Source organism: Ursus maritimus, unplaced genomic scaffold, assembly GCF_017311325.1.
Source record: "Ursus maritimus isolate PB19 unplaced genomic scaffold, ASM1731132v1 scaffold_3, whole genome shotgun sequence".
Classification (NCBI taxonomy): domain Eukaryota; kingdom Metazoa; phylum Chordata; class Mammalia; order Carnivora; family Ursidae; genus Ursus; species Ursus maritimus.
In genome coordinates this window covers 72,479,020-72,504,562 of record NW_024425563.1, presented here as the reverse complement: position 1 = coordinate 72,504,562, position 25,543 = coordinate 72,479,020, and the positions used below count along the sequence as shown (strand labels likewise).

At 36.7% G+C, this 25,543-nt stretch overlaps 1 protein-coding gene across 1 annotated transcript in view; it reads left to right on the top strand.

Annotated features, from left to right (window-relative positions):
* Positions 1-25,209, top strand: part of ZNF804B (zinc finger protein 804B) — a 492,006-nt gene extending 466,797 nt beyond the window's left edge. The window contains exons 3-4 of the mRNA XM_008686213.1: positions 15,039-15,169; positions 20,825-25,209. Of these exons, the coding sequence (XP_008684435.1) occupies positions 15,039-15,169; positions 20,825-24,482 (3,789 nt within the window). The 3' untranslated portion in view covers positions 24,483-25,209. The remainder of the gene's footprint in view (positions 1-15,038; positions 15,170-20,824) is intronic.
* Positions 25,210-25,543: the final 334 nt, after the last annotated feature.

Below are 25,543 nucleotides of genomic sequence, written 5' to 3'. Positions count from 1 at the left end.
CGGAAGAGAAAGGGAGAAAAAGTTCTGAGAAGAAGGGCAGAATTAGAAATTCAAAAAAGCAGAACATATTTTCACCTAGAAAGAATTTCCCTCCATTAGTTTGCAAAATAGATTTGCATTACAGGCCACAGTCTGGCTGGTTCCAGTCACACTCTAAACTGGCCTGGGTGCCAGTATTCTGCCTCTAGCTGTCTTCACCTCATCTGTAAAATGGGAATGATAATAACAATATCTATATCATAGATTTGTTGTGACGGTAAAAGGAATTAATATGCATAAAGCACTTGTTCTTTTTTTTTTTTTTTAAGATTTGATTGATTTATTTGACAGAGAGAGACAGCCAGAAAGAGAGCACAAGCAGGGGGAGCAGCAGGCAGAAGGAAAGGGAGAAGCAGGCTCCCCGTTGAGCAAGGATCCCGATGCAGGACTTGATCACAGGACTCTGGGATCATGACCTGAGCTGAAGACAGACACTCAACTGACTGAGCCACCCAGGTGCCCCTAAAGCACTTGTACTTTTAACTGAGCCTTGTACATAGTACTTTGATGTCAGCCCTGCTTTATTATTGTATTTCTAAATATATTAAAACATTGCAAGGAGGAACATAGTGGCCACTGGCAACTTGATTTGAACATGGGAACTAAATCTCTTTTGAGTTTCTTATGGCCAAATTGTAGGAATTTTGTGATGACCATGGCAATACCACAGTCACATGTACATCTGAGGTCGAAAAAATTGCAGGGGCGCCTGAGCGGCTCAATTTGTTGAGTGTCTGCCTTCGGCCCAGGTCATGATCCCAGGGTCCTGAGATTCAGCCCTGCATCAGGCTCCCTGCTCAGTGGGGAGCCTGCTTCTCCCTCTGCCCCTCCCTGCTGCTCTTGCTCTATCGCTTTAGTTCTGCTCTTTGTCTCTCTCAAATTAAAAAAAAAAAAAAAATCTACATGATACCTCAAAAAAAAAAAAAAAGTAATGTTAGCGAAGATGGAAGGAAAGAGCATGTAATATTTGAGGGAACAGTGTATCTGTCACAATCTACGTGTCCAGGGTAATTAAGTGTTCTTCCTCAGCATAGATTTTTTTGGTGGCATGTGTTTTATCACATGTCGGTATCACAACTTACTTGACCCATAGTCTATTCTTGCACTTTTGGATTGTTTTCAATTTTTCATCATGATAATAAGTATGATAAACATAAATATTATCTAAACTCAAAGGAAATAAAGGCTTTGCTGATAAGGCTTCAGTCTTCAGCAGAGTATTTTATAATTCATATATTTTCTTATTTTTGGTATTAGTTTTTGAAGGGAGCTGATTCCACTCATATTCATTTGAAGGTTCATGTGAAACTTATGCATTCTTGGTTTCTTACCTACTTATTTATACTGAATAACAATGTGTGCTTTTTTATGATGTCTATGTTTATTCTAGTACTTTGTAGAACAACTAATGGTTAGATGACTTTATTTAGGAAAATTTAGGCCTTCTGAAATTACCACTTCTTATAAATTTAATAATATTTTTGTCCAAATTTTAAATTACCATGGTTAGTAAGGTTTAGGGAATTCGGTTAAAACTAGGTTAAATGAAATTAGGGGTAAATAAACAGCATCATTAAACAGCTGTTGATAGCTGAATTATCCAAACAGAGTTCATCTCCAGGCATAATTTGTCCCCAATCAACAACTAATTCAAATGTCAGAGTGGATGGTTTTTGCTTGAATTACAGATTTCAGTTAATTGTATTATCACATTAAATATCTTATTCCATTAATTGTATCTTTGTGATATTTTTTGGAGATTTGAATGTAACAGCCGGTTGGACATTCCAAAGGAAGCAAATAGAAAGAACCCCATGATACTTTCACTGAGGCCAAGAATCCTACCTTTGACCTCGCCTGTATCTCCTTGTATCTCGCCCTGCTCTTACTCTGCCCAACTCTTGCAATCCTTATTTCTACTTTACTTTGACTCACTGCTGTAAATTTTAACTTTTAATTCCTTAAAACATCCTCATCTCAACTGAGGCTTTATTTTATTTTATTTTATTTTATTTTATTTTATTTTATTTTATTTTCTAGAGAAGTTTAAAGCTTCTAGAGAATAAAGGCTGCGATATTATCTGACTCTGGCCTATTGCATTATTTGACTCTGGTCTTAAAAAAGTAAAATTCAAAAAAAAAAAAAGAAGGTAAAATTTGAGGCCACTGATTCTTTAGGCCCTGAGTTGGGAGAATTCTTTTCTATATTCAAATATTTCTTAAGGCAATAAGAAAAGTAATACGGTAGACTTCTCTCTCTCTTTTTTTTTTTAAGCTTCTTTTAAAACTTTAATTTGACTAATCTCAGGACCAAGTGTAAGGAAGAGACTTGCATAAAAAGGAATAGAAAGTAATCTAGCATACAGACGGGATTAAAACTGCGTATCATTCCCAAAAAGAAGCTATCACAGGCGATTTGTGTAGTGGTTAAGAACAGGACTCAGGAATTACACAGCTTTTTTTTTCCTTTTTTCTAAACGTACTTCCATCAACATTACAAGGAACAGCCTTTGTTCAGATGTGTAATTATATCTGAGGGACGCATTTTTAGGTAGAATTGCTGAGTCAGGGGGATGGCACATATAGAAATGCAATCGCTATCGCCAAATTACTCTCCGAAGGGACTGCACCAGCCTGTAATTCACTCCGAGAGTGAATGGGTGTGCTTGTGTTCTCACATACCCAATGCTACTGGGTACTATAAAACATTATAACTTCCTTAGTTTGATCATTGAAAAACTGTGGTCTCTTTGATGGTTACATTACGTGTCTTTGTGAATGAGATTATTTTCTTTTTAAAAGTCAAAGTGAATCTAAGCAGTCTTTTTTAGTGCGCCTGCATTCAACCTCGAAGTTTTAAGTCATAAATATATTTGAAGATATAAAATACACAATGAATAATGCATACAATGCTAGAAAAAGCATAAACACAACTAAAAATTTCATCTGTTGTAATAATATTTTTGAAATTGTGAATAGCATTCATCAAATTTTTAAGTCAGTTAAACACTGGTCAAATTTTACACAACTATTATAAATTTTCATAAATGCACTTATGCTTATGTTCTGTTTAAATGTCATACTTAACTAAAATATCTGAGAGTGGCCACTTTTGAAACATTGCAACTCTCTCAGTGTTTTGGAAGTTTAATTTATGAAGTGCCTTGTCACTTCAAATTAAAGTATAAATTGGTTCTTAGTGGTAATAATACATTCATTTGGAGTATTTTTCCAAGAAGCGTTTGCAATCACTAATAGAAAGAACATATGAAATGCTATTTTTCAGTAGTAGCAACTATGGATGTTGATAAAGTTTTGTTCAAATAATTTTGATTTTAAAAATAATACAAATCAACACATTCAATAATTTTGATTTTAAAAATAATACATTTCTGAGACTGACTGGCTCAGTCTGTTAAGCATCTGCCTTAGGCTCATGAGAATTGAGCCCCCAAGTTAGCAGGGAGTCTGCTTCTCCTTCTCCCTCTGTCCTTCCCTCCCTCTCCCCCGCTTGTGTGCACTCTCTCTCTCTCTCAAATAAATAAATACATAAAATCTTTAAAATAATGCATTTCTAATCAAATTATTTGCTTGTCAAAGAAGCACTAATTATTGAGAAAATAACTAAAGTGGACTTAAGGAAATACTTGTTTTTTTTTATAGTCTAGGAAATGAAAAATTTGAAAATAAGTTTTGCTCCAAAAATAAATAGTTTATTTAAGAGATAAATCAAGAGTCAAATTAAAGGAGACACTTGCACAGTCTTGCCTAAAATCTATTTTTTTCTCAAGTACATACTTAGCTAAAACCTTAGCTTCCCAAACCTTCTGCAATTAGCAATGCGGCATTTATCATGAGTTTCCCATAATGCACTTAATAAATGGAGTTATACTTTTGAAAAACAGGAACAGAATAAAAGTATTTTAAAAGACTACTTATCAATTTCACTTGCAAAACTCCCATGCCCCAGAACCAGGGAGTCTTTTTAGAGTTATTCAAATATGATGCTCTTTATCCTTGGCACATCTGGACACTCTGGACTGGACTAACTACATTTTCCGCATTTCTTTCCTCAGCAGCACCTCCATGCAAAGACAGGCAAAGTGTAGAAAAGACCACGAATCTCCTATCTGCCTAATGTTTTCTGGGAGCATTATCAGGGAAACACTTGAAATAAAAAATGATTCAATCTGTTGAGTTCAGAAAATTAGCTGTGCATTTAATAGCTCTGCGGGATCCTAGTCAGTGAGAATATTCAGGGCTTGATTTGTTAATAAGGTCAGGCTTGATTCAGTGAGACTTCCCATAGGAAGACTGGGAATGTTAAAGCTAAGTCAACATCTCATAGGAACACTAGACGTTATCCTTGAAGTACTGGTAGTTTCGCATTCAGAGTTATAAATTTATTATTGTCCATTAAATAAAACTGGTATTTCCCTCCAAATACCATTATGTCTTTCTCCCACTATTACCTGTTTTCCTGTTTTCCCTGAGTCTCATTATTTCTCTCTGTGAGAACATCCCATGTGGTGTGTAAATACAGAACTAACCACCTCCCTCATCTTGACCTAGCAGGAGCAGGACTGTTTCTCTTGCTGGCGTTGGCAAACTTTCTAGAAAGGGTCAGATAGTAAATAGTTTTGACTTTGCAAGTCATATAGTCTCTGTTGCAAAAACTTAACTCTGCTTGAAATTGGCCTGAGACGAGATGTAAACAAGGGGCATGGCTGTGTTTCAGTATCACTTTGTTTATAGAACAGGAGGAGAGCCGGGTTTGGCCCAAGGGGCCTTAGTTTGCTGACCTCTGCTTCCAACTCAATACACTAAAGCAGTAAATCAATTTCAAATCTTTTAAGAGAATTGGTACCTTTAAATTTAGGCTTTTATAAGCTGGAGAGTAAAATGGTCTGGAAACTTCTCCACATCCTGTTTCGCGGCCCAATGGCTTAGAGCTTGTAGAAAGGGATTTTATATCTGAAAGAGGCAGTGCCCTAAGTTGAACACTAACTGCAGCCATCCCTTTTGTCAACATTTAGCAAATTTAGTAGAAGGGATGCTGTGTTTACCTAGTCAGTGTCCTGTCCACCCTCTCTCCTGAGGAACAGAGCTGGGATTGATTTGAGGGGTGGCCGTATGCCTCGCTGAAAACCTGCATTCACTCTACTCCCTACCTAAATGCTAGCAGCAGGTGATGTCCTTCTAGCAAATGATATGTAAGTGAAGTCTGCTCGATGCAGCTTCCAAAAAGCTGGTGTTTATAGGACTTGAAAAAAAAGTACAGCGTCAGCTCCCGCCTTTAGTTCCCCTTTCTTCTTACCTGGAATGCAGTTTTGATCTCTGACATTTCTCGGGTGTATTGCAGCCAGGATGATAAAGCCACAAGTCTTATTAGTTGGAGGAAACTCGAAGCTGAAAGGAGACTGAGCTGTGGCCTTTCTAGAGAAGGCGGAAGGACTGTGCTGTATGCTTGAGTATAGATTCTTGGATTAGGGTAAAATTAACCTGATTAAATTAAGCAACTGCAGCTAAGTGTCTGATACACACAGCCCCACTGAACACTGATATCTTTAGCTTTAAAATATCGTCTCTGTTTATCGTGTGAGAGTGATGGGATCCAAAATTCAATTTTACACCAGAGTCTAATTTCATTAATGTCTCATTTCTATTTCTGTTTCTATTTGAATAGTTACTTCTCAGAAACAGTTCTATTTCAAAATAGCATTTGGTTAGGAAATCGAAGAAATCTCGAAAACACTTGCCCTGTACTAAGACAGTCTTTGTTTGCAGGTATGTCCAGAATTAAATAATTGTGCCTGCAATATTCTCAGCAGATATCGCTGACCCTAAACTCGGGTGTGAAAGAGTAGGAGGATGAAGTAGAAATTGAAAGAGCTTTTGAACATCAGTATAATGTGAGGTTGTACAGGATGCTGCCGTGTAAGTAGTTGCTCTTAAAGAAGCAGTGGGGTGGCTGGGTCAGTGGGCATGGGGTCACGTTTTCCTTAGGAACTGAATGGGGAGCAGGTGACCATGAAGGAGTCATCTAGCTGGGAAATAATGCTGCAGAGCAGATAACAACCTGCTAAATGACGATGGCATCATGACAGCAACCACACAGTCTGTGGGAGGACAGACGTTTGGCATGGGATTCTCATCAAGATTTCCTTTTCAGACTCATGGGGCTCAGTGCAAATCAGTTATTGCCTAAAACTTTCCCATAAAGAACGTGACTAATTCTCTTGATCTTTAAAAATAAACAGATAAAATATTCCCTACGGCCTTGTTCTGGTCCACATGTGACTAGGGATGCCAGAGATAGACATGAACCTCACAAAAATATCCTTAACCCATTTGATACTTTAACATGTTAACCCTTTGAGACCCATTCTAACTCTATATTTTGACACTTGGAGGTGTTTCTAAAAGACAGAGATTTGTAAACTTTACTTGAACATTTTCTTTTTTAGCATGAATAACACTTTTTAAAGATAAATTATAAATAATTTACCTACTAGACGATAAAAAATGTCTGAGATATTCTGACATTCTATGTTTTCTCCAAGGAAATAGTTGCAGTTTTGAGACCATGTCGCATGAGGAAAAAGTGTCTGAATTTTCTTAATCTACGTTCTTGTGTTTCTTACATTGAATTTATTCACCGTGGTCTAGACTGTGATAGAATGCAAAATTATTTTTGAGGTCTTATTAACTAACATTAATCAGATGCTTATACAAGTCATAACCTTTAATTAATGAATTTCAATTTGTTCATTCCAGAAAGGCTGTATTTCTTCAAAATTAGACATACTTTCTGCAGACACTTAATGGGAGTTAATACTATTCGTATATGGCAGGTGTGTTCTTATCATGCTGTAAACATGAAGAAGGGTGGAGATTAAAAGCTCCTTGAATTTTACTACTAAACCAGTTTGAAAAGCAATTTCCGTTCACTCATCACCAAAGCACTTCCTTCGTAATGCTGCTAATCATTTCACAACAATGGCTGGAGATACTGACATTGCTATCTTACAGGCTATATTCTTGCCTAATATGATGTGGCTCACGAAAGTACTAAAAACTTTATGCCATGGTATAGAAAATAAATAAATCCTATCATTAAAAATCCAATAAATGTTCATGCCTTGTATCACAATTGACTTGAATCCTGCCTCTAATAGCTAGAGGATGAACGGAACTCCTCAGAAGAAACGGGAACACCAGAGCTGTCTATCTGCTGTTTGAGGACTTCTCAGGGGATCCTGGGCTTTGGAAGGAGGTGGCATGGTGGCTTGTCGGGGCACCTGCCTTACACACCTGAGTATATTCCCCTCCTTAAGCCACAGAGGTACCTCAGGTTATTTGGGGCTATAAAGAAATGTCTTTTATATTAACCACATTTTTAGGTTATTTTAGAATCTACAGATATCCCCAGACTCGCACTTATCAGTGGTGTCTTCAGACCTGGCCATATCTCTCCCGAATATTGGGCTTAGCCAGTGAAAGAGTCCAGAAAGGAGCCCACGAGGCATCTCTAGGTCCTGATTGTCCAAGCACAGTGGGCTGACCATCAGCAATTAGATTTAGAGTCCAGCAATTCCTATTTCAGCAGGGATATGAAGAATCCTCCAGATACTGCTGTAAAGTATTTAACTTAGCATTTGTGAAGAAACGAATGCAGGCAGAGGATCAGCTCCGGGTTCATTTCTTCTCACCTATTTCCTGCTTGCTTGTGGCTCTGCTGGTCCTCAGCGGAGTAAGTTCTACCAAGGAAATATGCTCAGATGCATTCATTCCAGAACACAGCAGGGGACTCATCCTGGTAAGTAGCACAGACTGTATCTTCTAAGAAGAGGGGAGACCTTAAAATATTTTAGCTCATTTCAGTATCTGTGTTTGTATAGCTCCCAGATCACATAAAAGGCGACATGCAAAAAAAGCAGAAAATAAGGAAAGTCCCATTTCAACATTATCTCTCTTCTGAGAAATAAACAAAGACTTTTTATATAGAATAATTCTTCTATCTTGATCATATTGTTTAAATTATGCCCTCTCCTGTTTCAAGTTATTGTTAATTATCTATAAATGTCTTCCAAATCATTTTGATAAAAACATTTCCAAACAATGAACAATATCTAAGAACTGGATAGACTTTTGATTTCACAAAGAGAAACTATCGTAAGTGTCTAGAATTTTACATAAGCTCTTCTGACTTACCTTATTTTTATGAAGATCAGACCTTCTGTTTTCCAGTCACAGTTCTTTGCTTAGTGTCTGCTTTGGCGTGGATCATGCCATTTAACCTTCTATATTTGTTTCTTCGTCTCTAAACTGAGGCTAATAATTTTGACCTTTTGCATTGGGGTTTTGCTCCTCTCTGAAGAAAATCATGAATGCCAGCAAAGTACCCTGGGATCTATAGACGAAAGTGCAGGGATGGAAGGAATTATTCTATTTAAGAGAGGAAAAAAAGTAGATACACATGAGTAAATCTGTTTCACACATGCTGTTCTGCTCCAGTGAAGGTGAAGGGAGAGTGGTTACCAGCGTGGGCAGAGGCTCACATGCATGCTCTCACTGGTACGCAGTAGTATTGGGGATATTACCATTCCGAGCACACAGAGGTTCACTGACCTGCTCAATTTGCCTCTTCATTTATTTATTCACGGCTGAATTCCACTTGCAATTCATGTGCCAAACACTCATGTTGGCAGGTAGGGAAATAAAGATTGCTTAGTTTGTGCTTTCAAAATGAAGCTGAGAAATTAAATTCCAAATATTTCATAAGTGTGTTTTAGCAACTATATCTCCATAAGCCTCATGTTACTTTTTGTTGAGAGCAAATGAAATGCATTGTGAAACTAGAAAAGCTATGTGAGGACTGCTTTACTTCCTTTAACTTGACCCCTGCATCTGTCCTTTATCAAATTGCTTTTGATCTGGGTAGGGACCATGGCAGGTAGCCTCTCTTCAGGACCAGGAAGACCATCTGTTCTGCAATTTCTCTTTTAAATTCCTGTACAAAATACAAGGACATGAACTAGTTGTCCCCATTTCCCTCTAGGAAATACTTTTACGCTCTTTCTTGATTGAGATTCATTTTAGATATTGGTAATACCCAAGAGCAAACTTCAAATAAGATTTATCAAAGAGAAGTCAGCCAATAAATCATACTTGAATCCAAAATTTATAATTTTCTTCAGTAGTGAAGATCATGGACTTACAGAAATTACATTTTTCAATGAAACATTATAAATTGTTCAAGACAAGGGTGAGGAACATACCCAGCATGCTTTGTTTTCCCGTCTTCTCCTTTAGAAAAGTCTACACCTACCAGTTTTGTAAAATTCAGATGAAAACCACTCAAACACTACGTTTTCAGTAAGAATATCAATCTAGGGGGGCGCCTGGGTGGCACAGCGGTTAAGCGTCTGCCTTCGGCTCAGGGCGTGATCCCGGCGTTGTGGGATCGAGCCCCACATCAGGCTCCTCCGCTATGAGGCTGCTTCTTCCTCTGCCACTCCCCCTGCTTGTGTTCCCTCTCTCACTGGCTGTCTCTATCTCTGTCGAATAAATAAAAAATCTTAAAAAAAAAAAAAAAAGAATATCAATCTAGGGTTCTTAATGGCTCCCCAATTGCCAGGTAAATCAAGGGCTTTTATTTTTGCTGCTTCCCAAACATCCATAAAATTAGACCATTCCTGACCTTGAAAAGTGATCAGAGTTCATAGTCATCGATCATTTGCCATATATCAGGTGCTGTGCTCAGTGTTTTACCTTTCTCAACTCAAATAATAATTCCAAGAACTCTACATGGTAAATAGTGATGGTTTGCCAAGTTACAAATGTGTAAACTGAAGTTTGGGAAGATTCAGTAACCTTAGAGACTCAAAGCTAGTGAGTAACAGAGACAATATACAAACTCAAGTCTGACTGATTTCAGAATCCTTCTCGTAAACCCTGCACCGTGCTGTCTACCATCCAGCACCTCTCAACACCAGACACTGTTTATTGCTCTCCTATTGTTAGGTGCTACTCTCTGTCTTCCTTACTCCCCATCCCAGGGAGGTGCTCTAACCTATTCACCCCGAGTCCCCGATGATAAGCAACGATGACTGAGCTTTCTACAGTTCTTTGTAAATGTGTGAGGTAGCAATTTGTTTTTTTCTGAAATACGTTTGTCTTGCGCTGTTCTCAGTGAGAACTTTTATTTCCAGCTGGTTTGTTTTCTGTTTAATCTGAGTAAGATAACTGACAAATATAGTACATGCCATTGTTTAAGTAAGTGGATTTTTATTAGAACACGAGATGAAAAGTAGAAATTTGGGAAAACCCAAACTAAAATATGAGGTTGGCAAAATTTGATCCGTAGACTCTTAGAACTTTTCTTTATCTGTCCAGTTCTCTTCTCATTAAACAAGTCAGCTGTTGGAAGGCTCTTTCATAATAGGCATGATCACCTTGGTGTAACCATTTCCAGAAGTATGGTATTTGCGATTAACATTCTGTTGTTTGGTGGAAGGTCTTTGAAAACTCCTAATGTGATTGTAGATTTAACTTTCTCTCTTTGAGGTTTTACCCATTTTTGCTTCACTTATTTTGAAGCTTTGTTATTAGGCATAGAAACATTTAGGCTTGTCATTCTGATTTATTTACTCCATATCATTATGAAATAACCCTTTTTTTATTCCTGGTAATAAATCTGCTCTAAAATCTACTCTGCTTGATTGTGATTGAGCCCCTCCAGCTTTCTTTTCACTGCTGTTGACATATTATATCTTTTTATATTCCTTTAACCCATTTTATCTATATTTTTAAGTTTGATTTTGTAGTCAGCATATAGCTGGAGCTTACTTTTTAATCCAAATTGATACTTTTAATTCCAGTGTTCAGACCCTTTACATTTAATTTGATTAGTGATATGTTTAGATTTTAGTTGTTACCTTGCTATTTGTTTTGTAACTGTCCCATCTATTTTACCTTCCTTTTTTCTTTTCTTCTGCGTTCTTTTGGATTGAGTAAATGTAGCAATTTCCCTTTATCTTCTTTGTTATCCTATTGGCTAAAACACTTTGTTTTATTATACTCATGGTGGCCATAGAGCAGATTGTGTAGTTCTTTACTTATCACAGTCTACCTTCAATTGTTATTCTGCCATTTCATGTATTGAATAAGACCTTTCAATATATTTGTTATTTCTCCCCTCTTAGATTTTGTGGTATTGTTGTCAAACATTTTAATTATGAATTTGTTATAAGTCCCCTAAAACATAGCTATTGTTTTTGCTTAAATTGTCTAAATACATTCAAATATTAAGAAATATGTCTTATTTATCCTGTAGTTACTATTTCCAGTGTTTATTCTTTTGTGCAGATGCTCATTTCTCTCTGGTATTATTTTCCTTTTGCCCAGTGATATTCTTTAACATATTCTCTGGATGTACTCCTGAATTTTTCCAGTTTTTCTTGTCTTACAATATTTTTATCATCTGCTTTAAAAAAGAGATATTTTGGGGGGCACCTGGGTGACTCAGTTGGCTAAGTGTCGGACTCTTGGTTTCGGCTCAGGTCATGATCTTAGGGTCATGAGATTGCATCCCATGTCAGGATACATGCTCCACACAGAGTCTGCTTAAGATTCTCTCCCCCTCTCTCTGCCCCTCCCCCTCCTCATGTTCTCTCTCTAAAATAAAATAAATAAAATCTTAAAAAATAGTATTTTCACTAAGTATAAAATTTTATTTTGAGAAGTTTTTAATTTTCTTCAAGAAATTTAAGTATGTTGCTCTGCTATATTGTTTCCAATAAGAACTCTTTTGCCATCCTACTCTTTGTTCTATATACGAATATGTCATTTCTCTTTAGATGTTTTTTAAAAAATTCCACTTTTTTACTGATTTTTAAAAAATTTGATAATAGTAAGTGTTGGTATAGTTTTCTCGTGCTTGAGATTTTGGGGGGCTCTGTGAGTTTTTAATTTTCAGGAAATTTAAAAATTTTTCACCCATTGTATTTGCAAATATTCCCTCTCCCTTTTTCAGAGACTCCAATTGCACCATTGTCTAGTTGATCACCATTTTTTATCTACTTTTTGAGCACATTGGATACAGTGATAACTGTCCTAATATACTTTTCTGCCAATTCTAGAATCTCTGTCAGTTCTGTATTGGTCTCAATTGATTATTTTCCTCATTTTAAGCTGTGCTTTCTTGATAATCTTTGCATGCCTGATAATCTTTGATTGGATGTTAGATGTTATTAATTTTTCCTAGTTTTTGATGAATTTTTTGTATTCATATAAATTTCTTTAAATTTGGTTCTGAAATGCAGTTAAGTTACTTGCAGTCACGTTTATACTTGGATTGCTTGCTTTTATGATTTGCTAACCAAATCCAAATTAGTGCTCAACCCACAGCACATTATTCTCTACTGAAGCAAGGTTTTCCTGAAAAAAAAAAAAAAAAATTTTTTTTTAAGTGGGCTTCATGCCCAGTGTGGAGCCCAACATGGGGCTTGTAGGCACTACCCTGAGATCAAGAACTGATCTGAGATTGAGAGTCGGATGCTTAACTGACTGAGCCACCCAGGTGCCCCAAAATTTCCCTGAATTCTAAATTCAATGTCCCATGAGTTTTTCCAGTTTTGTTGGTGAGAACAGGCGCTATTCCTGGCCCTATATGAATGCTAGGCACTGCTGCCATTAATTCTTTCAGGTGTCCCTTTTCTCGGCTTTGAGTAGTTTTTCACTGCAATTCAGCCTGCTGAAATTTAGAGGGGATCCCTCTGTAGATCTCTGGGGTTTTTCTCTGTGCAGCCTTGAGTACTCAGCATTTGCTAAGCCAAACCTGTGGCTAAATGTCTTTAAACAAAATCCCTTCTAGTTTTCTGTGTTCCTTAAACACAGTTTAACTTTGCTGACTTCCTTAACACAACAAATCTCTGTGTCCCCGGTCCGTCTTAACTTTTCCTACATGCTTCAAACACATCTTGTGTCCACTCCTATTGAGAAACTCAGTACCGTCTTATACAAATATCTATTCACTCGTCTGTCTTCCTTGAAGGGAAAACTATTGATTTGACAATTTGATGTCCCTATTATATAGTAGTTAACAGTATGTGTTGTTGGGTAAGTAGGACAGAATTCGCAATCATTTCTGTAACTCAGAGATAGCAGTGCAGTTCGGGAATCTGGGATGCTCGTAAAAGAAACAGAGGCATACCTGGAAGTTTCAAACAAGATTCCAGTCAAGTGTCAGTTGTTGTGAGCAAATGAATACATTTCCTCTCCTAGGCTATTCAAGTTTTACATACAAGTAATATCAAATATTAAATAAATATAACAGAGTATTCATGTTATACTATTATGTATATGGAAGCTAAGGAAGTGTAAGAGGGTCAGTAGGAATGGAGATTTTAAAAACCTCTCTCCCTTCTGACCATAGCTGTCTCTTAAGGCTTAGACACCCAGCTCTAGAGAACTGTTGATTGGGTTTTGTTTGTTTTGTTTTGCTTTGCTTTGCGTTAGTTTTTTTACACATGGGCCATAATTTCATTTCTTGAAATTTTCTGTTATTTAAAAGTCTCTGAACCATTTGTCAAAAATTGAATCCAGATTGACTCCACTGTTCCCCCTGTGGCTGTTTCTAGTTCTGTGAAACTCTTTTTTTTAAAAAAAAAGATTTATTTATGTATTTATTTATTTGAGAGAGAGAACGAGAGAGCTGGGAGGAGGGGCAGAGGGAAAGAGACACTCAAGCAGAGCCCAATGCGGGGCTTGATCTCAGGACCCAGAGATCAGGACCTGAGCTGAAAGCAAGAGTCGGCCCTTTAACCGACTAGGCCACCCAGGCGCTCCTTGTTGTTTGTGCTTAGAATACCCTCTCTTTGAAATGTTGGTCTTGCCTCCTTCTTCAGATACTTAGCCCAGATATAGTTATCTGGCCGCCATCTCCCGTAGGCATGTCCCCTTTCGGGAAAAAGCTGATGATCATTAAAGTTTGGGGCTCTTGCTTTATGGATGGGCAATAGTCCAGTACTGCATTATGACCTCACTGGAGAGCTATGTGGTTTTCGCCATTCCTGGGAAATATCTTCTCTACCTGATTTAGAAAATGAAAACAAATTAAATGGATATAGATTTCAGACAGTTTAAAATCATTTTGTACGGGTTAAGAGAGACTAATCTCAATTCAGGATTAAGTGCCAAACTTCAAGATGCTCATTTGATTGTGGCTGTTTCTCCATTTGTTTAATATCATTAGGTGTGCTTAGTGGCCACTTCTGAAGTAGAAATCCAAACAGGTAATGAGCAACATCTAATTTGCATTGTTTTAGAGAAAAGATTAATTAAAAGAAGTGGTAGGTTAATTTAAATCAAGCAAGCCAAACATCTATCCTGAGTTTCAATCCCTGACCCATTTTTATCCTCTTGGATACAATATAGAAATCTGCATTGGATAAATACCTCCACCAGGAAAAAATGAGTTAAGAATCCCATTTAGAGCTTTGAACTAAATCTTTCACAATGTAACAGATGCTCTTAAATGAAACAAGCTCATTTCACCAAGTGTATTTAATAACATCAATTTTCATGAAGAAGAGTAATTATGTTTTACAAGTGAGAGGGCGGGGGCAGTTTCAAGAGGAAAGTGCAGCCTATAACCTCCTCTCCCTTCACTCATTCATATATCACCCTTTTTTTGACGTTTTCACAGGCACGTAAATGATTGCAGATATGTAGCCAGGGTGGTCCCAAAAAGAACTGGGGTTCAGCTTGGCAGCACAATTCTGTAGTGGTTGTGACAAGCTTTGATAAATAAACCAGTTGACAACTACGTCTGTCTTGGAGAAGAGAATAACATCGATGGAAAAGGCACTTTTTTACTCTGTCTATCCGGAAAGTCACCTCTGCACCACCTGGGACAAAGTTGAATAAGGAGCCTTATGGATGGAAAAAAATTACTTATTTATAGTACCCTTTCTGCTTTTCTTCTCTGTCCATAGAGACTGAAGGAATTAAAGCAACGGGAATTTGCTCGAAACGTAGCTTCCAAGTCATGGAAAGATGAGAAGAAACAGGAAAAAGCACTTAAACGGCTTCATCAGCTCGCTGAGTTAAGACAACAGTCAGAATGGTAAGAATTAGAGGTATCTCGGGTGGTTCAAAACTCTTCAATCATCGGGGAAATGTCAAAGATAAATTTACCTGACTCACTGTTACAGTGTAAGCGAATTATAATTAATTGAAAGATATGTTTGAGGGCAAATGGTTCTAGTCGTTGAAGGCTCATAAGTTAGTTCCTTTGGTATCTGACTTTTTTCTTTCCCAATATTGTTAATTTTATGTGCTCTTTAATGAAATTATCTAAGAATGATTCTAATATGCTGGCCCTTATTCTATCCAATTTATTTAAATGGGCACATACAGATCTTTAGTAATTATTTTAAGTTTTATAATAATAATTTAAAAAACCATAAAGAACAGTGCATCTTTTTGGGAAGAAAATTAATCTTTCTGTTTCCCTGTACACACCTGAATCTGGAATAAATAGCACTATCATTGTCCGGATGACAAAAGAAGATGTAATTAATGCAGTTAAATTTAACACACCGTGCCATTTAAATTGATAATTATAACACACGTTATACTAATACATTCTTGTAGCTGAAAAATAGCTGTTGTACATAAGCTTGGAACTGCCGAATGTTTCAGTGAGGAGATTGTTACCTGGAACTCAATTAAATTTGCAGGTTGTGATTTGTGTTCCTATGAATCATAATGCAGAACACCTAATGTAGCTAATTAATGCCGTTGACAGCAACCTGGTGAATTGTGAAATATATAGCTCTGTGCCACAATTTAAACCCCTGTTGTTGAAATGAAAAACAACATGCAAGAAATTTGGGAATGAATGACTCGTATTATTGAGTACCATAAGTTAATAGAGCTCAAATTTGATTCTAAGAAAATATTTATTTTAAGGATCAATTTATGAATTAAAACACAGTATTCACCTTACATATATTCATGTATTTGTACCGCTATTTCAGAATAATTTAATTAACTTATCAAAATACATAAAAGATAATCATGCAAAACTTAAGTGATAAATTTGGTATAAAGAAAAAATAAAGTGTGAAAAACTATGTGTCCAAAGGTGAGGTTAATATAAAAATGCGTGCTCTGAGGTCCTCTGCAATCACAGAAACGGGACACACAACTGGTAATGAGCTTTCTACCTACCAGCACAATGAGGATCTTATGCTATTTGAACACGCTATCAATAAGACGACAGATAGTCCTTGTCAAAACAGGACTCAGAAGGAAAAGTCTAATGATAATTGTGGTAGCATGAAGGAAAAAATCTGAGGAATATGTTAAATCTTTGGTGACTTATTATGGTATTATAAGATTGTAACAAAGAGGCAAACCTCACTATAGAGAGACAACCTTTAGGTAGGTCCTTTAAGGCCGTACAACAAAAAATCTGAGTAGCCTTAATAAACATAATTTTGGTTATTTTATTAGTAGAAAGTTGTCACACTTCTCCGTTTCTACTTACCCATTCCATATTTTCCTTTGGGAGAAATAGTGGTGATGGTTATGATGCTTTTGTTTATAGGTTCTGAGTTTGCAAAGCTATTCATGAAGTGTCTTCCAAATTAAAAAAAATTAAAAGATCTACAATTTAGGTTGAGCTGAAAATCATATTAACTAAAAAAACACATACTCAAGCACATACCTTATACAATAGACAGACTCTCTAGGTTCCATTTTTCCCCCCGCATTGTTAGGGAGATAATAGGTGTTTAGCTTTCCGCATACAAAACTTGGAACTAGGAAAATTATTGCATTCTTTTCTGCTACCTGCCGTCTGCCCTCCAGCCAATTGTTCTTTGTGTTTAAGCAGCCTCATGGCCTAAGGGGAAGTCACTTAATAGAATTATTTAATATTTTCATCTTGGCTGCTGAATTGAAAAATGAAAGGAAGAAATAGAATGAAAAAGAAAAAAAAATCATCTATATTACTACCCCCTCCTGAACAACCTTTCTCTGTCCATTATCTTCATAACAAAGGCTGGATGGTGCAGGATGATGCAGATAACAAGAAAATTCTTGTATGATCCTTTGGAGAAGAAAGGAGAATTTACTAGTAGTAAGAATATTCGAATCGGACTGATGAAAAAAAATGTTGGCAGAAAACTGGTAATGGATCTTAGGAAGGGCAGTCAAGTTTGCCCATCTCTTGGGTAATTCAACTCAACCTGGTTCCTCAGCAAGCCTAGTTATCGTGTGGAGGTGCAGTCATTCTGTTTGCAAACTTCTACCGCATATAAATTTAAGTATAGTGCATATTGATATGGATATTTTTCCAAATTTCAAAAATTATAGGGCCATTGACTCTGAGAATATGGGATTCCTTATATAAGAACTGGATAATGAGGGACATTAGGATATTATATCATTTAAAGAAATTATGTTGTTTTGATATGTCTTGTTTCCTGTTTGGAAAGTATACTTTTACACAGAAGATAATTAAATTGTGCATGTGTTTAGTTGCCAAGAATTAGAATTTTGGGAGAGCTATTGGAACGGACAATCTTTAATAAGAACAAAGGTGTACCTGTATAGTCACTTTTTTATTATAAATAAAAACAATTAGGTAAAAAATACAGAGAGAAACTAAAGAAAGTTCTAGGAAAAGGAGTAAAATCATAAATAAGGGTATAACTATGAAAATTAAACCTTTATGTTAAAAAGCATAAACTTCTATTAAAATAATAGAATTGAAAACCACAAAGATAGAAAAGTAGGATTTTCCAAAGTAATAAAAATAAACTAGATTTTAAGATAAGGGAATTTAAAGTTTAGAAAGCAATAAGATAAAGAGTTTAAAGCAGAAACATTGGCGGTAGAAAAGATTAATAATGAGGGTAAAATGCTAAAACTTGTGAAAAAATATAATCATAAATGTAGATTGGATTATAAAGTGAGAACAAGAATTAAGGACAAGAAGAACAAAATATAATACAAAAACAATAAGAGTAAAGAGGATTAAAAATATTTAAAAGAATATAAAAGAAAGAAGCTTACACATTAGAGAGATAAATGGTAAAATAAAACAGCAATACAGAGAGGAACGTTTAGACTAACATAAATCAAAGCGAGAAAACACGCAAAACAGTGCCAGGATAATAAGCAAAAATATTATTAAGGGAAAAACAGAGACAATATAAAAATAGTAAAATATCTGAGGCGTAATGGAATCATGAGAGGCAGAATGATAATATCTGTACATCGGGCTTTTGAAATAATTTCTGCTAAATGCAGGTAGAATCAGATTAACTGATGTTCCTAGAGAAGGTAACTTAACAGAAGCACAGCTCCTACTTAATCTAAAGCGTCTCTTTGGTGTTGAGGCAAAATCCAGAGCAGCAATGTCTCTGGTCCTCATCCTTCTATCCCCAGACTGCAGGCCCTTTAAAAGACCAATAACTATAATTAATCTCTGTGTTTTCTATTTTCCTTTATGTTTGAATGAAATATTTAATAAGCCATACACTACCTTAGAGTGTTCCTTTCCTTTCTTTTTTGAAGTTTTTATTTAAATTCTAGTTAGTTAACATACAGTGCAGTGTTGGTTTCAGGAGTAGAATTTAGTGATTCATCACCTACATACAACACCCAGTAGTCACCACCACAAGTGCCCTATCTTAGCGTGTTCCTTTCCATTCCTCATATTAAATATGGCAAAACACCCTCTCTAAAAATCATTTTAAAAATGATCCAAAAAAAGAAGATTAATGTGATAAGAAGAAAGTTTTCATTATGAAACAGTGACTGGATATTTTCAAAATTTATTTTTCACAAGATTCAGGGGAGTGCTATAATTCTAAAGCTACAGTCATTCGTTTATGAAGAGGGAACAATCTGAAAGTATTGAAGACTGAATGGTGGCTGAAACTATTGTAAATTAAAATCCATATGGGCATAGTAAATGGAGGATTGGGTATTGTAAAAAATTAAATTGGTAACATAGAAATTAAAAGCAAGAAATTCTTTCTGAATGAGAGAAATACACTAAAGACACTAAAGTACTGAGATAAATAATAAGACCTAAAAGATATATTCAGGAGAGCCAATACACTTAACATATAAATTCCAGGATGAAAAGCTAAGCAGGGAAGAAGCAATAATCAGAGAAATCAGAAGACAATATATCTGAACTGAAGAAGTTGAATTAAAAGTACCCAGCAGTACTAGCAAAAATTAACCCAAAGAAATCATTCTGTCACTATGGTCTGGTAAAATGTGATATATATATATATATATATATATAATTTATAAATAATTGTATATATAATTTTACATTATATTTATATACATATATATAATAAAATAGATCCTAGATGGTAAATATAATAAAAATACATTATAGATCAGAAACATAATAAATATAGATACATAAGTGAAAAGAAAAATTGCAAAATCATACAAGTGCACCAGTGGATTCATTTAAAAAATGAATAAAAGGAAGCTAGTTAAGTACTTTTCTACAACATTAAACATGTAAACAGATGGAAGCAAAGTATATGAAATTTGGTGGACAAAAAGGAATGTTATTCTAGAGTTCTACACTGCTTGGCCAAATGGTCATACATGAAGACAACAAGAAAGAATTTCTCAGAGAAGCGCTCAGAAAACACACTGTCCACTAGAGTTGAAGCTCCATATGGAAAAGATATCACTTGTTTGAGTATTGTATACTCAGGTAACAAACGACTGAATAAAAATAAAATAAAAACCTGCACTAGAAAAAAGCAAACAGACACATGTCCAAGCATGTGGGAAAAGAAAAGGAAAAAGAGAAGAAAGCCATGTCAAAGTAAAAGATCAGATACATGGTGTGATTTGCGTTGCCCTTCCCCCAGGATGGCCTTGTTTTTTAGTAGAGGTTTTAAAGGTAGAACATTAAAGAGACAATATTAATCTAAAGAGTTTCATCTCTTATGTGTACCGCTGTTTCCAGTTTTCTGATTGAATTACTAATTTAAGAATGAATAATCTTTATAAAACTGTAAAAAGATAAAACGTATATATGCATAAAAGGTAGAAAGAAAGTATTTCGGTGAACAAGATGCAAAAGAAAAGATTTCAAAATAATGGAAGCAATGGAGATGGCTTGTAGATGTGTGTTACTTTATTATGCATTTGTTATAATTGATCAAAATAGTGACCAGTCATGAAGAAAGAATTAGCCACACTGTTTCAAAGGGAAGCAAACAGGAAGGAATTTTTAAACTGGGGGAAGAAAAATTATAAACTGGTAGCCCTTACGCAAAAAGGTAAATGAAATCTATATTTTGATGCTTTGGAAGTGACTTTTAATTCCATTTAATTTCTTATTTAATGTGAAGTTACCAATTGAAAAACTCTTTGTGAAAGAATGTTAAATCCACATTCCAAAAAAAAAAAAAAAGGTTCTGCAGGACATCTTTCAGGATGTAAATGCAACACTTTATTTTCTTTTGCAGCACTAGCATAAGATATTCACCTGCTATTGCTTCCTCCTAATTTCAAAAGAACACACTTAAGTGATGCAGTTTACAAACAGTCACTATGAAACATGGGGGTACTGAGTTGTAGAAACACAGTGAAATGGTTACACTACAATAGACACAGTTTCATAAGTACCATAACTCATCCTAGAAACTCTAACAAACTTTCACATATAGATAAGATTTCAAATCTAATGTCTTAATCGTTTAAATATTTATTGTGTTTACAGTGTTTCTGGAAATGGACCAGCATACAAAGCTCCCAGGGTAGCCATAGAAAAGCAACTTCAGCAAGGAATTTTCACAGTTAAGAATGGCAGAAAGGTATCGTGCATGAAGAGCACTCTTCTCCTTAAAGGAAAGAATCTGCCCAGAAGCATTTCTGAGAAACAGCGGTCCACCGCGCAAAACCGACACCAGTTACAAATGGACAGACGTTATTTGTTTGGAAATCGGGTACCACAGACCTCTTCAGATCTCAGCAATGCAAACCACAGGACAGGAGTATCATTTTCTTTTTCCAAAAAAGTGCATCTGAAATTAGAATCTTCAGCATCCGTTTTCAGTGAGAACACAGAGGAAACCCACGATTGTAACAAGTCACCTATCTATAAAGCAAAACAAACTGCTGAGAAATGCAAGTGCTACAGGTTTACAAATGAGGATACACATCTCACTAAGGGAAAAGATATAAACATCACACCAAGCCATCTGGAAAGTGTTTTACACAATACCTTCTCCATAAGCTCTCAAATCTTGCAAGACAAAAATGACTCTATTGATGAAATGCTAGAAGATTCAATTGGCCTTCATGCTTCATTCTCTAAATCTGATATTCATCTTTCAGATGTGGATTTTACTCCTTGCAACAGAGAAAAAGAAACTAGAAGTATATTGAAGAACACTTCAGAGAACTGCATTCATCGCTCATGCCAAGCAAATGCTTCCTCCAGCCCACCAAACGTTTACAAGCACAGTGATGCCAGGATATTTGAATGTCTGGATGAGTTTCCATCACTGGGGCCAAGTAAGCCAAACAGTACAGTGCATCTGAATCCCAACTCCAGAATGGAGAAGAGAGAAGAACCTTCAGATGAAATAGAAGGAGTTAGCAAAAATGTACAGAGGCTTATAAGAGACGCATGTCCCCACGATGTAAAGTCAAAACCATTGCCTTTTCTCCATGTACAAAGTAAGGATGGCCACACCACTCTCCAGTGGCCTACGGAACTTCTGCTCTTCACAAAAACAGAGCCCTGCATCTCTTATGGATGCAACCCATTGTATTTTGATTTTAAGCTTTCTCGGAACGCAAAGAGTGACCATGATTCAGAGGACCTAAAAACAGAATTGATGAAGGAGCCCTCAGAAATGAAGACAACAATAGAGAGCCAAGTCTCAGGTTTAATTGAAGACCAACAAAAATTGATCCAAGAAGATGATCAATCTCTGAAACCAAAGATGATGATAGCTAATCCAGATTGGGAAAATTTGCAGAGAAAATATGATTTGGGCTACAATGATTCTGAACCAAATATGAGTCAACATAATTTTAGTGCAAATGATTTGGAAATGAAAAATCCTGAAGTGCCTGCTTACCTCGATATGTCTCTAAAGAATTGTGTCAAAAACAACAATAGTGATAATGAACTTCAGGAACCTTCAAGGGCCCATTGGCAAAGCTGCCAAAGGGTCGTCGTTAATGAGGCAAATGAGGGCCTAGCTTTTTCTCCCTACATCTCGAGGACTAAGAAGCCAAAACTGATTCCTTGCGATCCACATTCGGGTTTTGAAGATGCAAATCAATTCACCTGGAATTCGAGTCCTTACTCAGGAAGGGGTCACGGTGGTCATGGGAAGGACTTTAGTGTAATTTTGAATAGTAACCACATCAGCATGACCAGCAGGGTTTCTGGATGTAGAAACCAAACTTACAAGAGCGATTCTGCAAACGTGTCTCTGAACAGACTTTCTAGGCCTTCAGACACGTGCCCTGGCAGCACATCCAGCCTGAGAAGTGTTTGTTCAAGTCCTAAGTCAGGGGAGAATGGCAGAGGTAATTTGCTCTTCTTTTGCAAAAGAGAACACAACTCCGCCGAAAGGCACAGAGGGAGACACCAAACACACACCTGCGTCTGCCTGTCTGAGCAGATGGCAAAGGGCACCTGCCTGCCACCTGAAATACAAAGAGATCGGAACTGCAGGGTGTGGGGCTCAGTGAAGAATGAAAAATACTCCACACATAGATACGGTCGCTGCAGACAGAGATCTAAACTGGGCAAAAATCAACAGCAGTTTTCAGGGCCCAAATCCAGGAGAATCCCCCACTGTGATTCTAGCTCACAGGTGTCCTGCTCCGGGAACAGTGAGAAACCACCAAATTGCCAGGGACCTCGACACGGCAGATTGGGCTCTTACTCAGGAGAGAGTATTTATTGCTTAAATAAAAGCGAGAGAAGTCAAGAGTCTTTGGGTGGTCCTCATATTTGCGACCTGGGAAAAGTAAATTCCATGCAGTATAACTCTGGGAACATCAGCTGCCTTTTAAGGAACTGTTCCAGCAGCCCTTCCGAAGCCGGAGAATTGACAGAAGAAAAGAGGACCCCCTTGACAGCCAAAAGCCTTTTAGAAAGAGTGCAAGCCAAGAGGTGTCAGGAACAATCAACTAATTTCGAGGTCTCTTCAAAGAATCGTAAAAACGAATCAGAGGCTCATTCACAAATTCAACGCACAATTCAGTTCACACCACTGGGCTGTCACCGACCAGCATTGCCTTTGTCTGAAAAAACACAGAACACAAGTAAAAAAAGGAATGATCAAGGCGGTGCGAATCAAAGGACTGTAGAGAAGGACCAAGTCAAAAGTTCACAGACAAATAATGTCGTTGTTTTAGGAGATCCTGATTGTGATAACCATCTTTCTAAAGGTCTGATTCATGTGGTAGCAGATTCTCAGTCACCAAACATGAAAAAGAACCCAACGACAAAAGAACAAGTAAAACCTTTAATTAGTGAGGTCCAACATTTTATTCAAAGCCGTGACCCAGTACCAAATGATTTCCCTGGTGCTCTTCCATCCAACAGATATACCGGTATTACTGATTCAACAGAGACCAAAGAGGACCAAATAAATCTAGACTTGCAGGATGTGAGCATGCCTATGAATCACGGAGAGGGGAGTATAAACTCTTACTCTGACAGAACTATGCAGAAGCGTGACAAAGTAGATGAATCAGAACTGTGCCATAAATCTAGCTCGCCCCCTTTAATTCAACAGCCAATCACATTCTCCCCCGAAGAAATAGATAAATACAAGCTCCTGCAGCTACAAGCCCAGCAGCACATGCAGAAACAGCTCCTATCGAAGCATCTTCGAGTTTTGCCTGCTTCGGGGCCTGCTGCCTTCTCCCCGGCCTCGGCCGTCCAGACGGTCCCGGTTCACCAGCACGCATCGATCACCACCATCCACCACACATTCCTGCAGCATTTTGCTGTTTCTGCTTCCTTAAATTCCCATGGCGGTCCCCTCCCCATAGCTCATCTACATCCTCTTTCCCAGCCACATTTTACTCCGTTCACGTTTTCCCCTCTGACTCCCACCATCATCCCGGCGCACCCCACTTTCCTAGCAGGCCATCCCCTGCATTTGGTCACCGCGGCCCCCTTCCACCCGCCTCACATCACGCTTCAGCCCCTGCCCTCGGCCGCATTGATCCCCGCGTTGTTTGGCCCTCACTTAAACCCAGCCGCAGCTTCCATCATCCACTTGAACCCTTTAATTCAACCAGTGTTTCAAGGTCAAGATCTTTGCCATCATTCTTGCTCCAGTCAGATGCAGCCCTTACACGGAGTAAAAGAGGCCTTAAATGTTTCAGGGCACTTGAACTAATAGGTGTCGAAGCCCCTCTTGCAGATAAATAAAACACGTTGTCACTACCTACAAAATGATATATTTAAAGTGGTTTATCTGATTATTATTAAGATTCTAAGTGTTGGTGCCAATTCAAAATGTGACCAGTATATAAACATGAACTGAATTGTCAATATCGAATTAGGAGCGTTTTAAGAATTTCTTTTAACTCACATAAATAACAGAGCAAATTTAAAATAACTTTGCAGAAGGCTAGAGGAAAACGTGTTAAAGGTGTGTGTGGATGAGTTCTCATATAATGTTATAAAATGATAACAGAAGATATTAGGCCCATCATTGATATTACAAAGAAAATCAAAGGGAACATAATATTGTCTGTTCTAGGTTTTTGTTGAGTGAGTGAATGAATGGATCGCACATTTGGTTTTATGCATCAGAAAATAATAAAAGGTCAGTGAAATAAACTGCTTATTAAAAATAACTCCTATGGTTAACTACTGACTAAGGTTTCAATCAATATAATCTGTTTCAATCAAAATAATTTATATTTTCATAGGAAATAAGAGATGGCAAGAAGTTTTCTGATTAATTCAAGTTGAAAATTGCTATTCAATGAAAAACGATCTTTACACAGATTGTATCATTGAGTTTCTGTGAAAAGTTGGGTTATCTTCGTTTCACACACATCTATGTTAAGAGAATTTTGTAACTAAGAATCACCAACATCTAAAATAAGAATGTTTAATTTTTGTATAAGAAAACATATATCAGCTATCATTAGTATTTGATAATGCAAAACAAAAAATAAAATATACTTAATACCATTTTGAATATATTGCTTAATCTCTCAAACATTACAGGGATTAAAATATTAAGTTTTCTTTATTCTTCTACTCAAGAAATCTTACTGTGCTCAGCCAGTATTATGTATAAGTAGAGAGATGAAGGTTTGGAAGTGTCAGAATTTTTACGGATTTATCGAGAAAAATCTTATAAATTATTTTGTGTATTTTACTCAATTGTAGTAGATATCAGTAGAACACAGTGAATGATGATGAATAAAATCACCTTTCGTATAA